Source organism: Calypte anna, chromosome 4A (genome assembly GCF_003957555.1).
Source record: "Calypte anna isolate BGI_N300 chromosome 4A, bCalAnn1_v1.p, whole genome shotgun sequence".
In the NCBI taxonomy this organism is placed as follows: Eukaryota; Metazoa; Chordata; class Aves; order Apodiformes; family Trochilidae; genus Calypte; species Calypte anna.
In genome coordinates this window covers 28,546,595-28,566,383 of record NC_044248.1, presented here as the reverse complement: position 1 = coordinate 28,566,383, position 19,789 = coordinate 28,546,595, and the positions used below count along the sequence as shown (strand labels likewise).

Here is a 19,789-nt window from a genome sequence, read left to right as displayed (position 1 = left end):
AGGATGGTCATTCTCTTGCTTGTTTCCTTCTTTGTAATAATGATTACTACTCAGTTTAAGAAGGATGTAGAGGTCCTGGAACAGGTCCAAAGGAGGGCAACCAGGCTGGTGAAGGGACTCAAGCACAGGCCCTATGAGGAGAGGCTGAGAGAGCTGGGGCTGTTCAGCCTGAAGAAGAAGAGGCTCAGGGGAGACCTCATTGCTGTCCACAACTACCTGAAAGGAGGCTGTAGCGAGGTGGGAACTGGACTCTTTTCACAGACGACCATCAACAAGACAAGAGGACACAGTCTTAAGTTGTGCCAGGGGAGGTTTAGGTTAGATATTAGAAAGAATTTCTTCACGGAGAGGGTGATTAGGCTATGGAATGGACTGCCCGGTGAGGTGGTAGATTCTCCGTCCCTGGAGACATTTAAAAAAAGACTGGATGTGGCACTCAGTGCCATGGTCTAGCAACTGCTCCGGTGGGTCAAGGGTTGGACTAGATGATCTCTGAGGTCCCTTCCAACCCGGCTAATTCTATGATTCTATGATTCTACAAGTGAAAAAAAAAAGTTATATACAACAGGAAGAGAACATAATAGTCTAAAACTTACAATGCACTACAGGGAGGGGTTTGTGTTTTGCCCTTTTCGTTTTCTAGTGCTACTTTTCTAGAGAAAATATACATACTGAGGAGAGTCTTCTGGCTCCTTGCAAAAAAATAAAATTTTGGTCAAGCAGGAGGCCAATTGGAATATGAGAGTCCCGCTTCTAGGGAGTTCCAGTGTCTCATTTCATCTGTGCTGTGTAGCTTCCATTTATGATGGTACCCAAGTGATATTGGCAGAGTGAAAGTAACAGGACTTTCTGTGAGCATAACAATGAAATAGTCAGACTGTGATCTGACTTTTTGGGGTGGCATGTTCTTTGTAGGTGCCATTTTATTGGGAATGCCAAAAATGAGTGAGTGTGAAAAGTTGTTATCTGTTGAAGAGTTTCAAGTTTAGCTTATGAAAAAGTTAGTAACTGTGATCTGATCTATTTTCAGGAAAAAAATAGAGATGCTTTCATTGTTTTCAGATATAAGCAACTATTTTCAAATAGGATATGCTTCTTAAGTGTTAAATTTTTTTGGCTGTCCATTAAGACGGTTTTCTCAGTTGCTGTAAAACAGTAGATCAAGAAGAACTTTCACATAAAAATGAATGGAAGAAATTTATTGGAAGAGAGACTCTTTTAAATTGTAAATATTCTAAATAATTTTTTTAAGGCAATGGGAATGATTAAAGCAGAGGTGACCAGTCTTGCTCAATAGCAGATCTCTAGGGAACAGTGTAAGAACAGAATAAGCATATTCACACCTCCGAGATGCTCTCCTAGCCTCTATTTCCAGCAAAGGTTTCATCTTTCATAGTGCTTGATAGTTTTCTTTCTTCTGTGAATTTGTTGTATCGCTTTTTGAACCATTGCATGCTTCTGAAAGAGTAAAGAATTCCACCAGTTCCCTGGATGCTGTGTGAAGAATCATCCCATTTTTCTTTACTTGTTGCCTGGTCTCTTTCATATGTAATGTAAGGACTACTGAAAAACAATTGGTGCTCTTCATTTTCTTCATGTCATTTTTAATTCTGCTTATATCTGTTGTGTTATCGTCTACGATACATGGTTTCCAGACTGGAGTCTGGTGCATTTTGTAGCCCTGCAAAAGGAAAGCTATTTTGTACTTCATTGTCATTGTGCTCTCTTGTAACTCATTCCATCTCCTCTATAATTTTTTTGGCTTTTGGTTTTTGGGTTTTTTTTTGGCTTTATTTAAGGTGCAGACAGGCTGCCTTTTATACAGTGGTTTAATGAAGTTCTCTCTTAATTGAAATTGTGTCAGTTTGGGGACTCATAGTGCATGCTGACCTCCATCTTGTAACTTGATTATTACTTGATCTGTGAACAGTAGTAGTTGGGTCAGAGCCCATTGCTTTATGAGGTAAGTTGGGAATTGTTCTGCTGTTCCCTTGCCATGTGACATAATTCATATTTACCTGTATAGAATTTTATCTTGTGTTGTCACCCTGCTGCACAGTGCTGAGAGTTCCATCTGCAGCTACCCAGCAAACATCACTGCTTCTTTTTTCACCCCTTCTTCTATGTAACTTAGAAGGCTGAACTGTTTGGCAGTATGGGAAAGCTGTCTGTCTCACCTCTGTTAGTAACTCCTAGTACTGCACAAGTAGTTTGGCTGAACTACACAAGGTTCAACAGCTGTGTAGAAGGGAATGATCTGAACTGGAAGTCCTGTTGCCTGTTTTTATTGTTGCCAGCTGGCTAGATATTTACAGTAGATACAGCTTTGTAGCATTCACAGTGAATGGGTACAGAATTTGTGCATAAGCAGAGGAAAAGAGGTGTAATGAAATTATTTGAAGGTGCACTGGGGACTCCACTTAGAGGGAATGGGAGAGTTCTTACTACTGGAAAAAAAGTGTATTGGGCTGTTTTATGTTAATAAAAAGTGATGATGTTTGAGAAATTATAAACATGAGACTTCATTTGGATAAAGGGGAGCATGAAATCAGTGCGATCATGTCTTGTCCTCCCTCCCACCCCAGTTAAACAGTTGTTTTTGTGGATTAAACTCTACAAGGCAAAGGAGGACTTGGCCTGAGTCTGTGAAGACATAATGTGTTAGTGTTACACTGAATATACAAATGCATGGGTTCCTGATGTGTCATGGTGTTTAAAAGTAAAATAACAATTAAACAAAAGGTATATAGATAAGAGTTTTGAAAGCTTTACCTGAACATAAAGATTCTAACCTCCTTTCCATGTTTATATTCTCACTTTTCTGTGCAAAAGAATCTGAACAGTTGTGTTCAGGGAACTGTAACTTTAGCCTGCCATCTGTTTCACTCTGTAGACAGAGTATAAATATACCATAACTAAAGAAACTTATTTGACCTTAGCACTGGCAGGATTTTGCACCAGCTCCACAGTGCAATGTACATTTGTACGCATGGGGTGTGTGCATTCCAACAAGCTAAACTACAAGTTAGATGGTTTCACACTGATAACATTGAACTAAGCCCAAGGATGGGTATCATACCTTTAAAAATAGCTAAAGATTTGTGTAAAATGTTCTATGTATGAAGTGTTCTGTATTATTGTTATGTTGTTGTAACTTGTGGTATTGTGACCTTAATACTATTTTTGCAAAGCATGAAATACCTGTGTTTTATTTGATAGAAACTCCTTAGTCTTTCATGCATATCCAAATAAAAAATAACTCATTTTCTTTATATAGGTTATAAAGCAGCTAAATGGAGTCTGAGCAGCTGTTTCATAGAGGCTACTACCGAAACAGTTACAACAGTATAACTAGTGCAAGCAGTGATGAGGAGCTTTTAGATGGAGCAGGTGTAATTATGGACTTTCAGACCTCTGAAGATGACAATCTGTTGGATGGTGATGCATCAATTGGTAAGTTTATGTTAATATCAGCTTCAGAATTTATCTGGGTTGTATTTCTGTAGTTTTGTGTGTTTGCTTTTGGGGGGTTTTTGTTTTGTTTTTTAATAAACAAACCCAACCCTTTCATGTAACTTAATTAATGTATCTCTGTAGCTAATCTCTCCTTCAGTGGAATGCTTTAAAAGTAAAATTGGATGAATATTTTTCTGATATTAACAGTTAATGTTGTATGGGATGACTTCTGATACTAACTCACGTCTGGCAAATTATGAACTTGTCAAGATGGGTATTCTGTAGCTACCTGGTCTTTCTTGGCTTCAGCAAGGTTTTGGAAGTCTCAAAGTCTTCAGTATTTCTTTGGGGCAGAAATTAAAAATCTCTTGTAGTCATTACTTCTAGAAATAAATCTGTTCCTGCTTGATTTACCTTCATATCTGTAGAAGATGCAAAAAACATATAAGTAGAGGTGTTAGATTAAACAGATTAACAGAAAATTAGTTCAACCATCCATATGAATTGGACTTTTGACTAGGTGAAAAATTGCAAAGAAAAGTTGTTACTGTCAGCACTGATAAAAACACTGAAGTGATACAAAGAAAGAACTGGGAAGCTCTTCCTCTCTGTTTTTTTTTTTTGTTTGTTTTGTTTTTGTTTTGTTTTGTTTTGTTTTTTTAATAAATCAGTTAATGGAGTGAAAGCATTAATATTCTCTTAGTAATGGACAAAGGGGAACAGAAGGAGCAAAAGAAAAAAATCTGTGCTTAAGAAAGTAAACCTAGTTAAGTATATACTCTTGTCACTGTCTCTTACTTTGCTTAAAATTAAATTCATCCTCCTGAATTTTCTTTTTTTATCTTTTCCTCTTCCTTTAACATTCAGTTTTCTTTCGTCCCTGCAGTCTGTTCCTTTATTCATTTTCCTTTTGCCACACTTAGCAATTGGATGTTGGCATTACACTAGATAGTTTTTCCATAGCACTATGAACATCCTTCTCATCTGTATACCTTCTGTCTAATTAGATATGTCTGAAACGTGCAGTTATTTAACTTGTATACCAGCACAGGTCTCAAGAGCCAGGACATTTTCAATCTATCTAAAAGTTCATTCTGCCAAATTTCTTGGAGAACACCAACATGATGAAGTCAAGCATCTGATAGCTAGGAAATTAAATTAAAAACTGGATTCATTGTGTAATATTGTTCTGAGTACACTTCTAATAGAGTGCCTTACTTGTCTGACAATGTTTGCAGCCTGTATTGAAAGCCTGAAGCTACTCTAGTTATATAACAATATACAATACATATATATATACACACACACACATATATATAAAATAATAGTTTTAGAGACAGTGTTCTGTCCATGGCTTGCTGTGAAACTAGAGCCTTAAATTGAGTCCAAAAAGTAAGTACTTGTTTTACTTACACTATTGAAAGCAATGCTAATTGCTGCACATGCCTGCAGCTCGTATCTCCCGGCTGACTAATGGCCCAGCCACCATGGGCCACATGTGGAATCACAGTCTGTGATTCTGTCCCAGTGAAACCAGGACACCATGTCAATTTTGACATTTACATTTATCATTTAGAAGCTACAGGTTCTTTAATAGTGAAGTCATATGAGCTAATGTTCACTGGTTTAAATTCTATAGGAGGAGATCTATAGTACTTAGGTTTTTAAAAATTGTTATGCTAGGCTAATTCATTGGGTTTTATAACTTTAACTGGGGGGAAAAGGATAATTCTTTATAAGCAGCAGTGGAATCTTCAGAATTTAAACGTATTATCAGATTAATACTTTAACTGGGGAATATGAATAAGAAAATGAATTGTCAAATCTTTTAATTTTCTCTAGGCATTGACTTGCCTTGCCTGCCTCTAAAATTTGGGTGATGCAATTCTTGGCTACTAAGTGGGCTTGAAGAATGTAACAAGTTTCTTCAAAACATCAAACTTTCTCCTTCTATGATGCAGGATTAGCCACCTAGCAAGGTGAAACTGAGAGATCTCCATAATTTTACTCAGAATTAAAGGCTGTTTATATGATGTTAGAGAGGACAGCATAAGTTTCCACTATATTTTTATTTAAATGCAGGGCAAGCTCATCAGGAATTGGGTTTTTGTAATGTTGTCAGACTGCAAATTTTTCAAGGCACTGACTGAAATCAGATGATAAAACCCTATTTGTGGTAAAAACACCGGTGTGCAAACAATTTATCTCTCTGGTGTTTACATCTCAAGGTACTTTGATCTGTCTGTGGGAATCTGAGTCCTGAGTGAGCTGGCATTCTTTTCAATAGCTTCAGTGATTCCTGAATCAGTTGATGGAGCGTTGTTGCTTATATTGTGACTTCAGTGTGGAGGCAGTTTACAGTGTGGCATATGGTGTTAACATAAAATTGGCAATAGTTAACCTTAATATGACAACCTGTGAACTGGAAATTCAAAAGCTGCTGCTACAGTCGCTACTATCTCCTTGCAGTGAGAGCAGTGCCACTAAACGAAAAGAAAAACAAACAAACAAACAAACAAAGAGTATGCCAACAGGTCATGGTGCAAAACACTGTAGCTCTCCTAAACTGTCCTTACCTGTGAGCTGGAGTCCTTTGCCTAGTGAGGGATAAAACCAGTCCATTTTCAGTGTCGTTTATACCAACATTAAAAATATACTATAGTGAACTAATATTATGGCATTTGAGGAGCAGAATGTAGTTTTCAGTGAGTCCAGGTGGTTCTATATAATTAAGAAATTTGTAGCACATCAGAGGTTAACTGTTCAAGCAAATTAAAGACGAGACAATTAATTTTTCCAACACATGAATGTCCTTTCACATGTATGCTTGCTTCTATTCAACTATCACAATTTGTAAAGAAAAGAAAGAATGCAAAGCAAAGAATAAACTAACATAAATAATTGCAAAAAGGACTTAAGTTCCAGTTATATTCTTTATGCATGGAAATAGCATTAACATATCCTTCCTATTGTCCACAGCTGATATGAAGAAGGGTCTTCAAGGTCATTTTGCATCATTGACATTCTTTGTTTTCCATGCGTGTGTTATAAGACTGACTTGACTGGAGTCGTAACAGTTTGCTGTATCTCCTTCCTAAACCTACATATAACCTATTTTCCAAGTTAGCAATATTTCCATTAAAGGACTCATTGTTCTTTTCAAGTAAGGAATATATTTGCTCTCAAAAGATGCCATACAAATCGAAGCAAGACATCACACGACAAAAGGGCAAGCATGAGGCACAACTAGTTTATTTTGAATAGTTTTAAATTGTTGGTAACTGGTTATCATGTACCTTTTTTTCTCTTATATTATAGAGAGACACACATTATTCCTGTACTTCATACTACAAAGGCAGCTGAACACAGGGTTTCTGACAGAACTATTTTTTCTTTTACTTTTTTTATTTGTAATGCATGAAGTTAATTTTGTCCATCTATCTGGGGTACAGGTTTTTATGTGTTATGTTTACATGGATATCTGGACTAGTGGAAAACAAAGGGAAAAAAATCAATATGCGAGTCTTATTACTTTAATTATTGGATGTTTTTGAATGAGTGAGATGCAGGTTTTGGAAATGTCTTTTACCTGTTTATAATGATAGTGATTTTCCAGACAGCTGATCTGTTTTTTTAAACAATTATTGTCCAACATGAAAGTTTACTTGATACTGTTTCAGTTGAACAACCTGTAATGGTGTTACAGTGTTAGTCTGGGCCTTCAGACTAATTGGATCAGCGTGGCATTAGACCCTCTGAGGGACAGAAATTGTGGCAGTGTGTATGTACATTTTTAGTAACCAATTAGTTTATTATTCTCTTAAATATCTAAAACCATATATTGACCATGTCAGTTTTTGAAGACTTGTTTATAGGATATATGAATTGTGTTAGGTTTAGAACTTAACCTTACCAACAGTCCTTGAATGGTCTACCAGTCTTTCCTGCCAAACTGGTATTTACAAAATTAGGTTTCGTCTTCCAAAACACACAATCATATGCATTTCCAGTCTAATTCTCTGAAGGAAGAGGAATCATTATACTAGTCGTTAATTCTTTTCATCCTTTTATTATTAAATGATCTTGTTGGTTTCCTTCTGTAGCTCTGCTGAAGTGCTTTAAGTACACTGGCTTTGTTAATAGGTGCTGCTGAGGCAGTTATTACTGACTTGGCAACCTGGTGTAGTGTTATCATAAGTATGTCCTTCTCCCAGGCATGCTTCATGAACTATGTAAGATGAAGGAATAAAAGCAGAGGAAATGCATCATAAATGTAGGTACGTAGGAAGAAGAGTCTGAAGCACACAACAAAATAATTAAGTCTAATATGATCATAAAGTCTTTAGGTACTAAATAAACAATTTTCACTAGAGCTTTAGCATTTCATTTATTCATTTTACCTTTGATTTTGGCTCTCAAGTCAGCCAAAGGAGGCAGATATGATTATAACCAAGTTGCTGTCAGGCTACATTCTTACTTTCTACCTTTGAGAATATTCTTGTTTACTAGGTAATAAATACATTTTAAAGTGAAGGTTTTTCACCTGTGTGGATTAAACAAATGTTTTTCTGGTAGAGGTTATCATGGTGTCACTGAAACACAATAGTGGCTTTACTGGATCAACCCTGCAATACATCTAGGTCAACATACTGTCTCTGACATGAGTCAAAAGTCAGTGTTTAAGGAAGAGTAAGAACAGAGTAAGTAATAGTTCATCTCAGTACTTCCTTGTACAAGCAGTTCAGCAATTTGTTTGGCAGAGGGCTTCTTTCAACTGGGTGGGGGTTTTTAGAGTTTTATTCCTTGTTGGTGGATTTTTCTTCCACTTCCAATTCTTTAGCACCCACACCATCTTTTGGCAAGCTGTAACAGCTAAGCTAAATTTTATCTGAAGAACCACCTTCTTTGCTTGGCGTTGAACCTAAATCCAGGTGAAAATACTGCTGAGAACAGCGAACCAGAGTTTTGTCTAGGCTGCCACTGGCCTATGTGTTATCATGGAATTACACATGGACTTACTTGCTCACTTTTTTTTTTTTTTTTTTTCCCCAGCATAAGTCCTTATGCTCCTTTTTGTTCTGTTGTTAGCTGCAGCTGGGAAGAATTTTTCTGATCATACCTAGGGTTTTTAGGGGGTACTATTAGCTTATTGAAATGAACTGTTGTTGATACAAAAAAGTTTGAAATGAAACTAGAACAGGGTGAGCTGAAAATAGGATGACTTGATTGTCATGTCCAATACACATACCCTGATAAGTTTTATCATGCATTTTCCACATGAATAGCATAATGTTATCAATGTGAAAGGTGGTGGTCCCTAGCCCACTCTGAAGAGGAGAGACGAAAGAATCATGGATTACACATGGATTACAAAGTTACTGAAAGAACTGCATCAGAGCAGTGATTTAATTACAGCAAATTGGTGAGCAGGTGTATTTATTGATCACTAGTGTTAAGTATCAAACTGTTTATAGCTTATAAATTGTTACACCTGTATATGATATACAGTAACTAAAACATTTGTTGTCCTTGCCCTTGTTATTTTAGTTGTCTGGATCCTGTAAAACAATTACTATCTTAAGACCCCATTTATTAGAGCAGGTGGTGAAATTTGGTTTCCATTGCTACTTATTTCTTTCCCTCCTCAGTTTATCTGTTTTCCAGGTTAAGGACTTCTGGTTTGCTTAGTTGGATACTATAGCTATTTTAATTTCTATTTCCTTCTTCTCCTACCCCGAAGTTTTGCATGGTAGTGGGAAGTGTTTTTACTGGTAATTCACTGATTTAAAGTGAAGGTTCAGCTACCCTGGGGTGAGTCCGTCTCACAACTGATTATGCAAAATGCTTGTGGCTATGTGACCTGTTCTGCTGCATTCTGTTTGCTGCTTGGGTTTAACTTCAATTACCATCTTCCATAGAAGCACCACTTAGAAGCTATAGGATGCTGTAGAAGCATAATTCAAGAACCTGCAGTTGGCCAGTGAAGGAGGAAGCTCACTAGGCTAGATTCTGGAATGAAGTGTTCTCTGCTGTGTGAAATTAAGTATCTAATTTGTGGGAAACAAATGACTATGAAAAAAGCCTGTGTTAGAAAGCTATTTTTGTTCTGTATAATGAAATGCAAATAGAAAAAATCTTACTTCTTATTACTGCTAAGCACACTCCTCTGGATTTTTCTTACTCTTTTTTAAACCCTGGCTTCCTTGAACTACTCAACAACATGTGTTACAATTTTGTTTTCTTCTGCTTTTACATTATATTTGGTCTAAAATTTTTCCTGTTATTGTTTGTCTCCCTCATCGAGGCTTTTGATGGTGACAATGGAAACAGCTTAATGGAGCCTTCTGTATGTAGCTTGAGCTGGGAGCTTTTTACTAACACCATTGCAATCAAGCAGAGTTCTGTGTAATGCTAATGAAGAATGAAGTTAAAAATATTTTTATTTTACTGTGTATTCATTTGAAGCTGTGTATAATTGAACTTTTGTCTCTTCCTCTTTTTTTTCTTTTTTGTTGTTTTGGTTTTATGGTTGGGGGGTTTTTGTTTGGATAGGGTTTTTTGTGGGTTTTTTTCCTTTTTGTTTTGTTTGTTTATTGTTTTTTTGGTTTTTTCTGTGTTTTTGTTGTTGTTTTGATTTGGATTTTATGTTTGGGTACCAGAAGTGGGAGAAGGGTGTTTGTCCTTTTAGTGTTCCCACTGCTGGCTCTGTACCAGATAAGAAAGTTGTATAATTTTATGCAGAATGAACAAAGTCAGACTGAAGGGACTGCAAGATTAGTGAACTGAGACAAGTTAAGTTTGAGAAGTCAAGCTGATAGAGGAATTATACCTCTTAATTTGGCAACAAAGTAAGGGAACTGAGAGACGGGTAAATGAAGCAAGAAATTGGAAAAAAGTCAGGAGATGAATAAAGCTGAAAAAAAAAAGAATGGAAGGAAATGAGACACAGTAGGTACCCAATTGTAAATAGATGCTTTCATGCCCAACTTTAAACTAACAGTACACGAGTTAAACTTTGTCAGGATGGTTGGAGATGGTAGCTGTTTTGAGGAGTGCCCTATTATGTTTCATTTTTCAAGAGAACATTATTCTAGCTCTGGTGAAAGAGAAGCTTCAGTTTTGGATAATAGAAATAAAAAACACTTTAAGAGTCACCAAAATCTTTTGCATCAGTCATACTCTGACTTTTTAATACAAAATAATGGAATAGTGCTTCAGAATTAAGGCCCTCTCTTCAACCTTGGGTGAGCAGGCTGTCATACCTCTTGGATACTCCCCTCCTTTTCATTGGCCATAATCTATCACTTCAAAACACCTTCGCTGAGTGCATCAGATTTGACTAACCTCTAACTTATTCCTATGTTTTTAGATACTTTATTTTGAATGTGGTTTTTTTCTCTCCCCAGTAAATGGAAAATATAAACTGTGGAAGAAGGATTAAGGTGTGGGGTTTTTTGTTTTCATTCTTGGTATGCCTTAAAGGTGGGTCACCCAAATACATTGTGATACTTCTAGAACAATGGATTAAAAGCCTCTAGATATATCTAAGGGTGGTTAACTACAGTGAGTGCCTGTTGAAAACAGTGGAGCACTCAGGTGTGTGAAATTACTTGGGTTGGAGGATTTCTGAGGTTGAGACCTTGGTCTATAATTGTTGTTGCTTGAAAGCAAACAGCTTTACAAGCCAGCTGCTTATGTATGAGCTGTCATGTACTACACTAGCCATTTTAAGGGGCTATCAGTCATTGAAAAGAAGGCTACTGAAAAATTGAGTTTAGGCCTTACAAATGTTCATGATGTTATGTACTCCATAATACCTGGATCTCCTACTTTACTAGAGGCACCATTTCACTCACTACAGTTTTGGAATTGCTGAATTTCACAACAGAAATAAGTGTCCTAGTCTTTTGAATATAAAATTATCAGAACATTAAAATCAGACACTATTTCAGACTGAGTAGAGAAAAAGTAATTTGGAAAGATGAAAATGTAAAGACTCTTAGATATTAAAAAAAATTGTCTGGCTTAAGTAGGTCAGAGTAGCATGCCTCTCTCTTGCTTAAAACAAACAAACAAACACAAAAAACCAAACAAAAACCAAACCAACTGCAAAACAAAACCCCAAACCACCACTGAAACAAAACCCTTTCCATTGTATTATAGGAAGGGGAATGCATCCAGTAGTCTGGTTATGAACAACGAGAACACACGCTGCTGATAATTGAGAAGGGAAAATGACTGCCCTGCTTTTTAAGACTAGACAAAGAACTATTTGGCAGCCAGTCTGTAAGAAGTGAACTTGGAAGAGCAGTTACAATGTAATACTAGTAGGCTCTTGAAAATTTCTGTAGCAAATATGAAGCTGTATCTGGTTTATGCTGCAAACTTGTCATTATTTTCACTCCTATATAAAGTTTATCAGATGTGCCTTCCAAGTAGTTACATCCTTTATCTTTACCAGCGCAGACTGAATTTTGGACTTGTGTAGAAATTTTACATGTTCCTTAGTCCAGTGAACAAGTTTGGGCCAACAAGTTAGTTATTTTCTTTTTTTTTTGTATTGACCAATTTCTATTACCAGTTCAAAGACATTCCAGCCCTGTGGTAACCACATCAGACTCTTAAACTAGTGGTGATCTTTCAGACCATACTAATATAAGTCCTATAAATACTTTATTTCATATTCTTCCAAATATGGAGTTGACTTTATGGTACTGTCTTCTGTAATTGGCATACTAAATATACTAACCATTCTGTAATACTTTCTTCAGGTTACAAAAACTGGTGCTGTATTTCTTTCTGCTGTGAAAGACTTTTTATCCAGAGCCTTACAATAATGTTACAGACTCTCTCCAGGTGCTGTTCATATAAGGAAATAAGAATGCTTGGGGGTTTCTGTTGTACTTTTTCTTAAATGAAAATAATGAGGATAATAATAGCCAAAAATAAATGTTGAAAATACATAATGGTTCTGGAAATCACATCAATTTTGGATAGTCAGGACTTTAAAGATTCAATTTCTCATGTTGAGAGGTGAATGTTACTCTAGGAGGCCAATGTTCAGAAACCATTTTCTTGTGTGTGTGTTGATCACAGCAAGTGGAGATGTCTGCCTAAATCAGTGGAAGACACTATTATTTTAGAGCTGAGTATCTGTGGCTCAAGGGTTTCCTTTTTCTTGAAGATAAGATAGTGTTAAAGGTTTTAAAATGTTTTGCTATATGCTCATATTTTTCTTCCTTCATTCTCACTCTCCATTTTCCATTTATAGAGATGCCAGTGTTTTCTGAACATTTGTATTGGAGCCATACTGTTAAGTTTTAATACATGACAGGTCTGTGAGGTAAATCTGGTATTTCTTCACGTCCTACTCTGTGCTCGAAAAGATTATTGACAGTATTCAGCTTGTAACATTGGCGTTGGCTTAGAAAATAATTAGCTTCATTAAGAATATACTTGGAAAATTATTTAAGAAACTAATGCATTTGAAAACTAAAGTAGTTGTCTGTCACAGTGATGATAAGATATACATAATGAAATTGATTCTCTGTGTCCTCTGTTAATGAAACTTCTGCTGCTGCTTGTCTTAGGTGCTGCAGGCATGCAGTAATTTCAGCTTTGCCAAGCAGGAACAGCCTCAGTAATTTCACTGGAACCCATCAGTTATATCAGTCATATATTTGTCTGTATACACACATGTACAAGGTAACACTAAAGCATCACACTGAGGTAGTATGTGTAATGACTTCCACATGAATTTTCATTTTCTGAGAGCACTGTTTTTCCTTTTATATAGTTGGTCAGAAGTGGATCTTTGGAGGTTAAGCAATGGTGTAGTTAATGTATGACATGTTTTACTGAAGCAGAGCACTTAAAAAACCTGAGAATAGCAGCTCAGGAAACAATAACTTTGTATTACCTACTGGAGGGGAAAAAAAGGGAAAACATGGACATCTTAGATAAGTGTTTTCATACAACTAAACTATGGAAATGTAATGGAAAACCGTTTCTAATTAAGACAGGACCAGCAAAAGGTCATACAGGAAACATAAATTAATATATGATTAATATATCACAATATCAGTTTAAATGCGAACAATTATGCAGTCATTTTAAGCTTTCTTGTCTTTAGATGTTGCTTATTTCAAGTGCTTATTTCAAATTGCCAAAACTGTAGCAATGATGATGCATCATGAATGAACGCCTTGCTTCACATTCATATGGGTTGTTGTCTGTTTTGAGCCGGGGACTTTTGTGGGCATTTTGTCAACAAGCAACCTAATGCAAGCTCAAGAAGTGAATGGTGTTAATTACATTTGCTTTTTCTTCCCCCAGAGCTTTTTAATATGAATATGGATATTATGTGGTTGTAATACCAGAATAGTCATCACAAAAAAATTAGAGACACCAGACCATTTAGTTGGATGTTTAATTAAGTCTTGCTTTAATATTTTTTATTACATATGTTCAAATCTGACGTTCATTCTGTAGAATTGGAAGTCTTACAACATGACTGGGGTGTGGAGTGGAACGTGGGATAAGCTAACCCCGTGAAGCAGAGCACTTGGCTTTTGGAAGGTTACCCTGTTCTTCTTCGGTTGGTAATCACTTTCATGTTTGAAAAGAGTAAATAAAATTACTGGCGGACAGGCTCCCCCTCAGTGGTAACATTTTTATTTTTTTTTTAATGTCCATTCCAAAGAAAAGGTAACGGTAGCTGTTCAAAAAGTCTCTGCTAGTGTGGCCAACAAAGTAAGCTTGAGTATTTTTCTTGTCTTCAGTTTAATACGCTGAGATGCAGGTTTGCCCCGCACCCCCCGGTCACTTCCCGAAATGTCTCGGGGTTTGGACAGCTTCAGGGGTGCAAATGACGGTGTTCTGCCGCTGTTGTGGCTGTCCCCGTCACCATTCCCTTCGGTGCTTGAGCCGTAGGAAAGGAGAGGGTCTGGAACCCTATGCGCCCGGTAGGGTTGTGCCTCTTCTCCCTTAAGTTGAGACTGGCTCTTTTCTCCTCCCCGCCAGCAGTAGAATACGTGGCTTCGTTTTCCTGTGTAGGGGAAGTCCCCCTTCCCCCCCCGGCCACTCTTGTCCCGGGGCTGCTGACCGCACGGGGGCGGGAGGCGTGGGGCGCAGGTAGCGGGGCCGCGCCCGCAGCCCGCCCCGCGCTGACATCAGCGTCGGGGCAGAGCCCCTGCTCCTGCGCGGAGGAGGCGGCGGCGGGGAGCAGGCCGGATCCGGGTCTAACATGGCAGCGGCCCCCGCGGCCGCCCTTGCGTAAGCAATGCCGCGGTCCTCCTGAGCCGGCAGACGGGCCTCGGGTTCGTCGCAGCCATGGATCTCTCTTCGGATCCCTATCTGCCCTATGATGGCGGGGGAGGGGACAGCATTCCGCTTAGGGAGTTGCATAAACGAGGTATGCCGGACTGACGTTTGAGTTACTTGTTTGCATATCTGGATGTGAGAGACTTGTGTGCAAATTTGAAGCTGAGGTGTAAAGGCTTATTACCGCATTGCTTTGTTTTCCCAGCCTGATACCTTTTCCAGGAGGGAAATTGAGTTCTGTCTGGTTCCTGTGCTGCTAGTGATTGTTTTCTCTGTGAGCAGATTAGTCCTGCTTCACATCTCGTTGCCTTGTGACTCCATCTTCGATATCTGGCAGTCTTTCCTTTCTCTGTCTCTCTCTTTTTTTCTGGTTTGTTTGTTTTGTTTTGTTTTTCTTTTTCCATAAAGCCATCTCGTGAAAAAAATCAAACCAAACCAAAATCATGATTGTGACTGACTACAATCAAACTGGCAAGAGTTTATTCAGTAGGCTATTTCCATGCCTTTCGATAACTTGAATAGGAACAGTGTTTGTCTAGCTTTGAAATTTCTCTCTGTGCTTTTGGCCTTGACTCTTTGTTAATGTCTTTGATATGTGAAGGGAAAGCTATGCAATTGTAAAATGTAAGTTAAGCTAATATTGATGAGCTCTTTAGGAAGCTGAAGAGCTTTGTGGTATGTTCTTTGCACTGTTGCTTGCAAGGAAGGAGACTCTGAAAAGAAAACTGGTATAAGTCTTCAGGAAAAAAGCCCTCTTTTGAGCTGGCCTTTTCTGTCTAGCTGAAAATTTGAAGTGGAATGTGTTCTATAAAGATTTGTCTTTATAGTGAGAAAAGATACAGTAGCAGTCTGTTAGGTATGCCTTCAAATTCTGAGAATCTAAGGCTTTTTTTCTTAGTTGGGTTTGATGGTTACATTTGAATGTTTAAACAGTAAATGTGGTAAGTTCTCACTTTTATTTAAATTGGCTGATCTAAAATTAGAAACAATATTTATGGCTGCTGGTGATGGCATTATAGCGGACATAGGCTGAGAATAAGGATGATTTACATAATATGACTATTTTTTTCTCTCTGTGTTAATTTATTATTTTCATCTTTCCTTGTAAACTCTTAATTCTATAAGTAAATTAGGTCATACCTTTTTCTGGTCATCTAATGTTTTTATCTGTGTTTTAGTAGTTTACATAAAAGGTTAATTGTTGTCTTTTTATGGTTCATTTAATGTTTTTCAGCATTTATTAATAATATCAACATTCTAATATGGCTTAGGGTATTTTAAAATACGGAAGTTTTTTTCTGGCTGGATTATTGTTGTATGGCAGGTGCTGGATAGTTACCTAAGTCAGATTGTAGAATCACTAATGTGAAGTTGAGGATGGTATTTTCTTAGAACATCTGCAGGGTGTGAATTGGAGATCTTACAATGTATACAAATACCTGAAGGAATGGTGCAAGGAAGACTGAGCCAGGCTCTTTTCAGTGGTGCCCAATGACAGGACCAGAGCCAACAGGCACAAACCAAAACATGGGAAGTTCCCTTTGAATATCAGGAAACAATTTTTTCTGTGAGGGTGACCGAGCAATGGAATTGTTTTTTTGGAGAGGTGGTAAAGTCTGCTTCCTTGGAGATACTCAAAAGCCATCTGGACATGGTCCTGGGCAACTGGATGTAGTTGGTCCTGCTTGAGCAGATGACCTCCAGAGGTCCCTTTCCAACCTAAGTCATTCTGTGAGTGTAGTTTTGTAGGTAGTTTGAAAGATGCAAACAGCCTTATTATTACACTTCAAAACCCTGCAGATTACTGTTAGACATTGAAATTTGATCATCTGTGTTTTTCTACCAGATTTTACAATAAAAAATGTACACATTTGGAATGCAAAACAGTATCTGTCACATTGGAGTATTGCAATTACATGCACAGTTTAGTAATACTGTAATGAAAACAGTTTAGGTTCAACTAGGTGTTCCCATTGTGGTGACACTGCTGGGAACCAGCAAGGGAAAGCCCAGTTGTGACTTGTCACCTCTTTGAATTCCATTAGGGCTTGTACTTCCTAAATTTTTTTTAGCACTGTATTTCAAAACCAGTGTTACTGATGCTTCTTTGGTTTGCTATAGTGAGTTTAGATTATAAACAACCAACCAACAACAAAACCCTGGCAGTATTGCCATAACCTCTTGCAAATCTCAATTTGTCAAGTGCATATGACTCATGAGAAAATTGAGTCTCCAGACCAGTTTGTTTTCCATCAAAGTTTGTGGGTATTTCCTATTGATTTGTAATGCCACAGCAATCTGTTATTGTGCTCTAGCTATCAAGTTAAGGCTTAAAGTGCTAACAGACAAAATCAGAAATGTAAAGTAAATTCTTGATGTTTCTTTGTTATCTGTGAGTCTAGAAAAGGATATTGCCAAGGATTTTTTCCCCCTCTCATGTAGGTTTTGGAGCATTGTAATAACAAGCTCAGAGAAAATGGATAAAGATATTTGGAGAAAGCAAGCTTAATTGTTAAAGCCTGTGGAATTTTTCCCTTATTCACATACTGACAACTCTTCTGTCCTGCAGATTAATGTTCACATGATGCAAAACTGCCTTGTAACATCAAAGCATTTGTTGCACTAATTGACTGCAGTGCTCACTCCAAGTGGCTGTACCTCAGCAAGGATGAATTGGCTGCTTAAATCATTAGGGGTCTTTGAGGTTTAATTAACAGCCTTACTAACGTTCAATGAGATGAAATACTAAGTATGATTATTATTCTTAATACATTATTATTCTTAAAAGCCTGACAGATTGGTTTGCATTAAGATAATGTTCTGTTTTTCTTCAGTGCAAATGACGCAGTAAAATATCAAACAGATTTTAAAATATGTATTTATTACTTGTGTTTATCTTTTTATCTTGATTATTCATCATTATCTCTTAAAAATAATACAGATATCATTGAATATTTTCTCTCAGGTTCCTTTGACTTGTTCTGTCTTGAGGCTTCTCTTTATATGGTACCAAATTCATCATCCCAGACCTCCTTATGCTCCCTGACATATGGAAATAAAACTGCAGGAAATCCCTTCTCTGGTAACTAAAAGAGTTAGGAGTACTACTTTTCTCCTCAGAAAGGGTTTTAAAGTCCTTATTTTAGATTGCATTTATCATAAATAATGGACATGTACGCTTTTTATAAGAATTTTTTAAACAATCAACCATATGCTGGTATATGGGTTGTGTTCTTTGCACTTTAATTTATATTTGCATAATTTTTGCTAGCTGAACCTTTTTGAAAGTTCCAAATTACTTGCTTGTATCTTGCATGTCTTCCAGCCATTAACAGACATGCTCACACTCTTTGATGTCCCTTCCGCTCACTTGTTTTTTTTTTCTCCACAGAAAACCCCCACTCATTTTACCATTCTTTAAACATTTGAAATCTGAGGGATATCAGTGCATATGTAGTGGCCAGGCTACTGGTAGCAAAACCTGAGCTTCACCAAGCACAGGGATCTTTTAACTCCTTTTTATTTGTCACACATGCTTAAGTACATCTTAGATTCTAGGTTTTGGAAGTCCTCAAGCAAAATTAATGAAATGTTGTACCACTAATAATCTGTGACTGAGTCAGTAGCCAAGAGATGTGAAAATTATGTGTATAAAGAGCACACCAAATTTACTGATGACAGTTTTAAGTATACCTGAATTTTTCTGAAACACAAAATAACTCATAGTTTCATTTCTGGTGCACCGTCAACACTGCATGTAGATGCTGCTCCTGTTGCTTAGACTATACTATTAACAGTAACATTGGGGAAACTGCCCCTCTCCAGCTTCACCTGTCATCAAAAGCTATAGGGAAGAGGATATTTTATTGTATCCTAGGAAGAGTTTGAGTCAGGTACATACTGAGCCAGTTCAGATTCTCTTTGAGTTGTAAAAATGTTAACTTTGTATTGTAGGCTGCATTTCTGCATATGGGCCTCTTATGTTTAAGAATTAGTAGGTAAATCAAAAGCCGTCAGAGACTGAACTAAAGACCTTCGAAGTAAAGGGTGTGAAAGTTGTGTACACATGCTCAGAGCTAGAGTTTAACCCAGAAATTTTATTGATAGCAGAGGGAGATGAATAAAATTTATTTTTAGATTACTTATAGGCTTCTGACAGAAAATGTGATGAAACTGATTACAGCCACCTAACATGCAGGACTCTGAGAGAAGGCATTACTTGGAGAAACTCAATATGGTTATACACTGAATTTTTGTTTTAAGGTTCTTGGTCTAAAAAGGGATTGAGGATTTTCAATTATGAGTTAGTGTATTTGACTTTGGTGATTAACACAAAGTATCAGGAGCTGTAACTACAGTTTTTTGGAGGTAGTTTCAGGTTATCTGTCACTATGTGCTGGTATGAACTGATAGGTTCATTTTTCCATTTTGGAAATAATTTGGAGACGTACCATTAGCTGAGGTATTAAAAAAGTAGTAATCAAATCAAGATTCTGCCTGCTTTGAGCCTGGACATGGCCTAATGGGGATAATGATATTAGCAGAATATATATATTTGTCTGTTTGTTTGGTGGTGTTTTGTTTTGGTTTGGTTTTTGTGTGGCATCCTATCTTTGCCCTCCAAAACCGTGTATGAGTAACTGGCTTTTATAAATAGGCATCAGCAGCACTTGGAAATCTAATTATCTAGATTTCTGTTATTCTGACTCTGGTTGCTTTGGCCATTGTTAGATGATGCTAGATTACTTTCCTTTATATAACTATATATCTTTATTTCTTTTATTTTTCTCATCTTCTTCCTACATTGTTCATCTTCTATTTAAGTTGTAGATGTAGTAGTGTGGGGATCTCTACAACTCTTCACTGTCAGATCTGACTTCATAGATTCACAGAATCATAGAATGGTTTGGAAGGGACTTTACAGCTCATCTAGTTTCTACCCACCTGCCATGGACAGGCTCATCTCCTGATAGACCAGGATGCTGAAAGCACCACCCAAATTCCTATTAAT

At 37.2% G+C, this 19,789-nt stretch overlaps 1 protein-coding gene across 10 annotated transcripts in view; it reads left to right on the top strand.

The window, feature by feature from the left end:
- Positions 1-19,789, top strand: part of CLCN3 (chloride voltage-gated channel 3) — a 61,621-nt gene that overhangs the window by 10,402 nt on the left and 31,430 nt on the right. For 6 of the 10 annotated variants that reach the window (XM_030449477.1, XM_030449476.1, XM_030449469.1 and 3 more), the window contains one exon: positions 3,278-3,453. The exons of 2 other annotated variants lie outside the window; for them this stretch is intronic. In XM_030449477.1, coding sequence (XP_030305337.1) covers positions 3,294-3,453 — 160 coding nt within the window. In that variant the 5' untranslated portion in view covers positions 3,278-3,293. Of the gene's footprint in view, positions 1-3,277; positions 3,454-14,587; positions 14,870-19,789 lie in introns of those variants that run through there. 2 more of the 10 variants (XM_008493836.2, XM_030449472.1) reach the window with 2 other exon arrangements.